General features: G+C 49.7%; 1 protein-coding gene across 3 annotated transcripts; it reads right to left on the bottom strand.

Annotated features, from left to right (window-relative positions):
• Window positions 1–1553: 1553 nt before the first annotated feature.
• On the bottom strand, window positions 1554–5973 carry LOC127334016 (uncharacterized). 3 transcript variants are annotated; one of them, XM_051360448.2, is made up of 12 exons: window positions 5832–5973; window positions 5570–5684; window positions 5403–5463; window positions 5226–5315; window positions 4960–5076; window positions 4398–4856; window positions 3742–4151; window positions 3535–3634; window positions 3359–3418; window positions 3168–3254; window positions 2830–2967; window positions 1554–2295 (listed from the first exon to the last, which is right to left on the bottom strand). In XM_051360448.2, the coding sequence occupies exons 2-12, from the start codon at window positions 5650–5652 to the stop codon at window positions 1954–1956; spliced, it is 1947 nt and encodes a 648-aa protein (XP_051216408.1). In that variant the 5' UTR covers window positions 5653–5684; window positions 5832–5973; the 3' UTR covers window positions 1554–1953. The 3 variants fall into 3 exon arrangements, with proteins under 3 accessions (XP_051216408.1, XP_051216410.1, XP_051216409.1); XM_051360450.2 differs by having other exon boundaries at window positions 5570–5666; XM_051360449.2 differs by having other exon boundaries at window positions 5570–5662.
• Window positions 5974–7527: the final 1554 nt, after the last annotated feature.

Genomic DNA, 7527 nt, shown 5'->3' with positions numbered 1-7527 from the left:
CAGGACCAAAAGACTGTTGCCGGGCTTCCCCCCGGGCTGTCAGATGATGCCGCATCTAGAGCGATACGCAAAGCCTCGGCTGTCACACGAGGAGAAGCCGTAGCAGGAGATAGACCCTCCAAAGATGGACTAATAGCTTGCAGCCTCTTGACCTTCTCAATCGCAATCGGGGTCTGCGGGTTTGGGTTAAAAGGCGTGACTGCAATAAAGGAGGCCATAGCATGAGCCGCCCTAGGCGCCGAAGCACTAGGTCCCACCTGCTGCACCTGCGAGGACCCGGTATTCGACGGTCCCACTCTCGGCTCAGAAGTGTCCATAGCATCATCCCCGCCGTCGGGAGCACCCTCGCCACCCTCATCCGCATCTTCTTTCTTCACCCAAATCAGAGGAACAAAATCTGGGTCCGGAACATAATCTGCCGGCTCCCTGCGAAAGCGGAACTCAAAAGCCTTGAACTTAACCACAGCATCAGCTTTAGCTATCGGGCGTGCCTCATCAGAAGGATCCCCAAGAATTCCAGCATGTATCATGGCCACCTGAATACGGACCACCGCCCTCCGTCTCAGACTAATAAGATCCACATCCACTGTTTTACCAAGAAGAGACCCAACTGCCCACAAACCCCAAGAAGTGTCGCAAGGTATGTGGCACCCCCTCCACGTGCAGCCACACTTTCTCTAGCTCGGCCTTGTGAGGAACTTCGTCTAACCGCCATGCTGAAATGGAAATCGAGGAGCTAAAAGAGGGCACCCCCACCTGAATACCATCCACCCTATCAAGGTCCTCGAACGATGGTACAGAAAGCAGAAACTGCATGTCAACATGAGGAACCGCCCCCACTTCTAATTGGGACAATCAGAGCAACGTCAAGCCACCTGCTTAGCAATAACATCCGCAGGTACCTCATCTCCAGTAACCACAACAAGCGCACAAACGAACAAACCTGTGGTTTTCAACTATATATTTTATTTGTTCATTTTGTAGAATCTGGTTACCCTTCTTGCTGCTACTTGCTTCCATGCTATTTAGACAAGAATAGGATTGTGACTATATCGGTGGATAGATTTGATGAGTTCCATTGGAACAAAAATTTGTATATATCGCAAACAATATTTTCACAACAAGCAGAAAACTTCAAAATAAAAGTACCGCTGGGGTGACCAAGGTTACTGCCAAAATGTGCACGACGAATGGTAGTAGAAAAAGCGCAATGTATCATGTGTACCTCCTGGTGTGCATCCAGATGTCGCTGTGTTCACAGAATTTGTGCTCTTCCCGCGAGATTGGTTGCAAATATCTAGCTGATTCCAAGAGATTTTCTCATATTTCGAGTTTGTTACTTTGGTGTTGTGTGGTTGCACTAATTTGTTGTTACAATGTGTGGGTACTGGGTACTACAACTTATTTTTCAATCATCTCGGTGCAATGAATGGGGATTTTGCTGCATATGTAGAAATATTTGTATAGTGGACACATTGGTGATGCTGCAACTCTTTTGTATGATATTTTTAGAAAAATATAGTGTTAGAGAATTTGATGTTGCGATGATTGAAGGTCCGAGATTTACTAGTTAAAACGGTCGAGGAGGCAGTTGATCCAGCCGGCTCAAGCCCAAGCACGCCCTTTGTTCAGATTGAACGACACTTGACTCTCAACTTTTCTTCTTCTCTTTATCTACAAAAATAGAACTTTACAGAGCGTACAGACCCCCACACTGCACATCTCCTTACAAAGTAAAATGCACACGAAAATGGAAATAAGTAGTGTAGTCCTAGAACGAATTTCTATGAACAAATCAATGACCACTTGATTAATCTTATCTCACAAACTGTCATTACCCAACTAATGCGATCAAGTCAAGCCAAGCCAATCCATGGAGCTCACTGTTAGTGGCCAAGCAGTGGAGGTGAGGTGATGGCCATATCCATGAAAGCTCTGCTCGCTCAACGCAGGTCAGCTGAGGTGCGGAAACGCGACGTCCCTGGCGAGCAGGTACCGGAAGCTCTGCCTGTGCGGCGCCCACTCGACGACCGCCGCCGTCTGCTGCTGCTGCCGGCACCGTTGCACCGCCGCCCGTACACTCTCCGGCAGGCACCGCTGCGCCGCGTCCAGGAGCCGCTCCGGTGAGAGCCCCATGTCCCTGGCGTACGCCTCCACCAGCTTCGGCAGCACCACTCTGCCGCCGCGGTGGCGGTGCTGATGCTCCGGCGGCCGGACCCCCACCGTGGCGCGGATGTACTCCTCCTTGGCCGCCTCCAGCTGCTGGAACAGCCGCTTCGGCGTGTACACCCTCACCTGCACCCAACGATCCACCGAAAGAAACGGGAGCGACAGAAAGAGATCAGCCGTGATGATTGATGCATCTACGAGTACCTAGTACGTACTTTGATGAGCAAAAGGTGCAGCAAACATTCCATGGTACATGGTACTCGAAGGTAGCGATTAAAGGAGTACGTGTCAAGTTCTTTTCATCATTGTGTCACGTCAAGCTGTGGCGTGTACGTAAACTAGCTTTATCACTTTCAGAAACATTTGTGCCACTCGACTAGGATCGTTCTCATGTTTCCAGAGTGACTCAACAAAGTATGTGCAGCCGTGTTACAGTGTATGGCTCGATGCTAGAATGTTCTGCCTTTTGGGAGCATAGAATGCACGTCTTCTGTTAAATCGAAAACGCCATTTGAAAAGCATACTACACTTTCGCAAAATTTGTAAAAAAGATGTGCTACTAGCGAAAAGTGGTACACGGTGCCCAAACGTTCAGCTAAAAGACGACTACATTTACGAAATACAAATTCATACTGTTCAGATATGAGGCGGAGTTCATACCGCTGGATCGGAATGGCTTCCGGAGCAAAGTGCGAACCGCAAAAGAGGCTCCGGTCGATTGATGGCAAAGGGTTGCCACTGGCCTCCTCCTTTGCTCACTCTGCTTTTGATCCTCGGGTGCAGCAAAGTCCTCAGCCACTGCGTATAGAATCAAAAGTGTGAAAAACTGTTTTAAGACATCATCTACGCAAGTACTGCTAATCAAGTATCACAGGAACATTGCACTCGATCTTCGCTACGTCTTTTGACCAAATGATGCAGAGTAGGCATACATTGTAGTTTGCCTTTCTTGACCACATGATGCAGGAGTAGGCGATGCATCTACATGGAGTACATACCTGTCCGGGAGAGTGGGTGCTACACCCGAGAACAAGCCCCTGGATTGCTGCTGCATTGATGGTGCGGCCGGCGATCCTGCACTCAGCCTGGCGGGAAATCATCTGTCAGTGCAACATCTCTAGAAAAAAGGATCACAGTTTTCCACAACGACAGTTTCAATGATTTTTCGGGGAGCATGGTCCCACTTTACCTTGACAAGAAGTGATGTCTTCTTCAGATGGTTCTGTGGGATGCCATGCTTGAGGTAAGCCTGTGGGAGTTAGTGCCAAGGGTTCATCATTTCAGTCATTCAGAAGAAATGAGTAGACACAGAACACTGATCAACTGCCTTGCTACTACTAGTAGCAGGGGGCAAGCAAGCCTTACATGCATCAACAATGCATTGTGTATGTTGATCCAGAAGGAGAGCCTCTCTTCGTTCGCCATCCTCCGGAGGTCAACAGTCTCTAGCCGATGAAGAATTAACCTGAAAACACCAACTTATCACTATCCATCCACTCAGAGCTACTGAAATATCCACAGTACTGAATATAAGAGCACATCATCTTTCATCCATTTGGAGGAACAACTCACTTGTAAGTTTGGAGCAAATCTTCGGCTTCGCTTAGCCTTCGGCGGTCGCGGGAAATCGACGGTACCTCAACCATGGTGTTGTACGGTCCACTGAACTCCTTGAGCCCCTCGACATGGAACGGGTTGATCAGCCGGGAGTCCAGGGTGGCTTCTCTCCTGCAATTGGGGCTCCACATGTCCCCAAGGTACTGCGGAGAGACCACACTGGTTGAGGAGAACGATGATGTCGGTGACGATGATGGGCGGTGATGAACTAGAGGTGGATCTGCGAGCTTGCAGTATACCCCTGCCATGCACCTGACCATCTCCTCGGAAAGGTTGTTGGGAGTTTCAGGGATGTGGTCAGCCACGTTAGTGCCCAGATAGTCGGCTAGGCTTACCACTCCTGATGTAGTTGCAGTCTCCCCTTCCTGCAAAATAACAAAATAATATCAGACAAGTTAGTTGATAACAGAGTTCAGAATCTTGCAACAGTAGCAGTAACTCCAAGTTATTTTTAACATGATACAGTGTTACACGTTTCAATTTTCAGTCAAGTTTCTGAATATTTGTTTGTTTCCATAGTTCTGTCACTATATTATTGTCTGAACTGCAGCAGAAAACGGAACCATTTCAGAAATTAGCAATTCATATGGACTTATGGAGTCAACAATCACCTCCAAGAATGAGAAAGGCTGAGAATGGCACGAGCGGAGAGCCCTCGCCAGGCTCTCCTCCGACGGCGATATTCTCGACGAGCACACGCCGCGGAACGACAGTGCAGACTGGCTCCGCAAGCCATGATCAGAGTCCATAGTCTTCCTTGGGCACGTCGACGGAGAAGAATCATCCACTGTGCCGTTCCTCCTCTTGCTAAGCGGAGGACAGCTGTAGTGGAGCATTGCATCGCCACCTCTTCCGACGGTCGCCTTCGCCTTCGGCGTTTCTTCGACCAGCGCCGCAGAGCGTGAGCTCACTGACGGCTTTGGTGGCGCCGGTGCCTCCCCGTGAACGCCCGAAGATGGCAATGAGGGTGCTTGCTCAAATGCTTTCCTGTACAGTGTCAGGAGGTACTGCTCCAGGTGCTTGATCTCCAGCTCCAATGTGGCAACCTCCCTTATCAGTTGATTAGCGGGCTGACAAAAAACATCAGTTGAATCTGATGAATATACTATTCATGGGTTCATTCATCCATGAATGGACTATGTGAAATCAAAGTTTTTTTTACAAAAATGCCACCTTGAGGATTGGGCTCTCATTGGACAAGGTAACTGGAGCAGGGTCAGGACCCAACGCTTTCTCTAGTGCGCCGCGCACAGTCTGCTGATCATCGAGGTGCCTCTCTAGCTGCACAATCTGCATCAGAACATCATCATATTATTAGACCAGAATTCTGGATGGAATGCAGCATCTACAGATGAAAATGAAACTCTTGACGGTTCATTCAAGACTCGGGCTCTGTTTTCTTGTGTCTGTGGGCTAAGAACAGAAAATTCAGTGCTTGCCTCTTTTCTCAGGGAGTTTTGTGCCTCACTCTTGGGCTGGATCCCCTTCTTGGTTTCGGAATGAAGATGCGACTTTGATTTAATGCCATTCTGGAAGAAACCACAGGAAAACAAACGCTCAAACTTACAGAGAACCAGTGGTATATGGCGCACAAGAAAAGAAGGATAAGAACTTACCAACTTCTGCTGATTCGGTGCTTTCTGAAGAGCATCCTTGGCATTTTTCTCCCCCAAATCACTGCCATTACACAAAACATAACATGATTCCTAATGAGAAATGTTAACCATCACCATGACAAAAAAAGAACAGAGAAATTCGAGGAGGAGAAAATCATGTTTCCAACCTCTTGGAGCGCCTGTAGGAGGGCTTCACTGGTTTGGCAAAGGATCTCTGTCCTCTTCTCTCCACTGTCTCCATCTCCCTCATTCTCCACGCACTTTCTTCAAACCAGCGAAGAACTGAATGTAATCAGCACGGACTCAAAAATGGCACCATAGCACTAAAGAACAAAGTGATCAAGAACCATCTTGCTTGTGGCAAGAAACAAGAAGAGAGAGCCAGAGAGAAAGACAGATAGAAATGCAGAGCGCAATAAAAGAACTCACACAATTAGCTGGTGTAGTGCTCAGACTTGAATTCTGAAGAAATGGAGAGGATGGGGTGAGAGAGAGAGAGAGGGAGCACCAAATGATGCAAGTGAGCAGAATGGTGCCTTCAGAAAGACAGAGGCCGCACTAGGTTCCAAGAAGCTCTGTACTGCAATGCACATACATAGCCACCAGTGACATGTACCCGACCAGCCATCACCTACTCCGCAGGTCAAAGAGCTAAGTAAAGCGGGCAATTTTTGCAAAGCCTCTTTAACTGCAGCAACGCCCCGATTAATCACACGCAAACAACATCGCGATTACTCCCTCTGTTCCAGTTTATAGGGCTTACGCGTATCCCTAGGTCGTAAATTTAACAATGACAATCTGTCATATGTATTACAAAAATATATATCATTAGAAAGCTTAGATGTTCTACTTTCTAATGATATAATTTTTATATTATACAAATGATATTATGTTGACCAAATTGATAATCTAGGATACGCGTAAGCCCTATGAACTGAGACGGAGAAAGTAGTATGTGTGTGCATGCAAAAAGAAATTGGCCATGTTAGACATTGTATATATGGTAGTCTCTGTATTTGTACGTGTATGATTGTAACTCTGTACACTATATATATAATACCAAAGCCAACCCTAAGGGGGTTGAGCGTTCCCACAAATCATTGTTTTACATGGTATCAGACTAAACCGATCTAGGTCATGTCTTCCGCTGCCAACTCGGACGCCGCCGCCGCGAGCTCCTTCGTCGCCGGCGCGTCGATCTCCCTCTCCTCGACCACCTCTGCACCACCAGCGCCGTCCTCTGCCATGGACCGCCCGCTGGTCTCGCCGTTTCTTGCGGCCCTTCTCGCCGGGCAGCCGCCGCCGCCACTCGTGCCCTCGCCGATCGCCACGGTTGCGGCGGGCTCCTCTGTCTCGGGCGCCAGCCCGATCGCCACGGCCCTGCGCTGGCTCTCTGCCGCGTCGACGTACCCCGCTCCCGTCTCCCGCATCACCACCGAGGTACCGCCTCCAGGACATGGTGATATTGTCCCTCACCCCGCGCCGCCACACTATGGGGCTGGCCCCCATGGCCATCCCTTGTTCTACGGTGCACCTGCAATGGCGTATGGGCAGCCCTCCTTGTCGCCCGCTCCCTCGGCAGTGCCTCCACCTGCGGTGCCTCCTGCCCCTGTGTCGGTTACACCCACCGCCCGCGATGCCTCGGTCTCTCGTGATCTCCCGCCGATTCATCTTGCACATCTACTCACGGTGAAGTTGACCCCGGACAACTATCTCCTTTGGCGTGCTCAAGTTCTCCCGCTCCTCCGCAGCTATCACCTCGACGGCTATGTGGACGGATCGATTCCGTGCCCCCCTGCTGTGGTTCACCTGACCACCACCGACGGCGCGCCCCTGCCGGTTGCCAATCCGGCCTATCGTCAATGGACGGCCCAAGATCAGGCGATCCTCAGCGCCATCCAGTCTTCCTTGACGCTGTCTGTCGCGGGCATGGTGCTCTTTGCCGCCACGTCGCGTGATGCCTGGACTACTCTTGACTCCAGTTTTTCTTCGCAAACCATGGCGCGCTCCAATGCTATCCGCAACAAACTCGCGGACCTCCACAAACTGGATAAATCTGTGACTGTGTACTACAACCAGGCTAAGGAACTGGCGGATACGCTTTCCTCCATTGGACAGCCTCTCA

This window comes from Lolium perenne, chromosome 2 (assembly GCF_019359855.2).
Source record: "Lolium perenne isolate Kyuss_39 chromosome 2, Kyuss_2.0, whole genome shotgun sequence".
NCBI lineage: Eukaryota > Viridiplantae > Streptophyta > Magnoliopsida > Poales > Poaceae > Lolium > Lolium perenne.
This window is presented reverse-complemented; position numbering and strand designations above follow the sequence as displayed.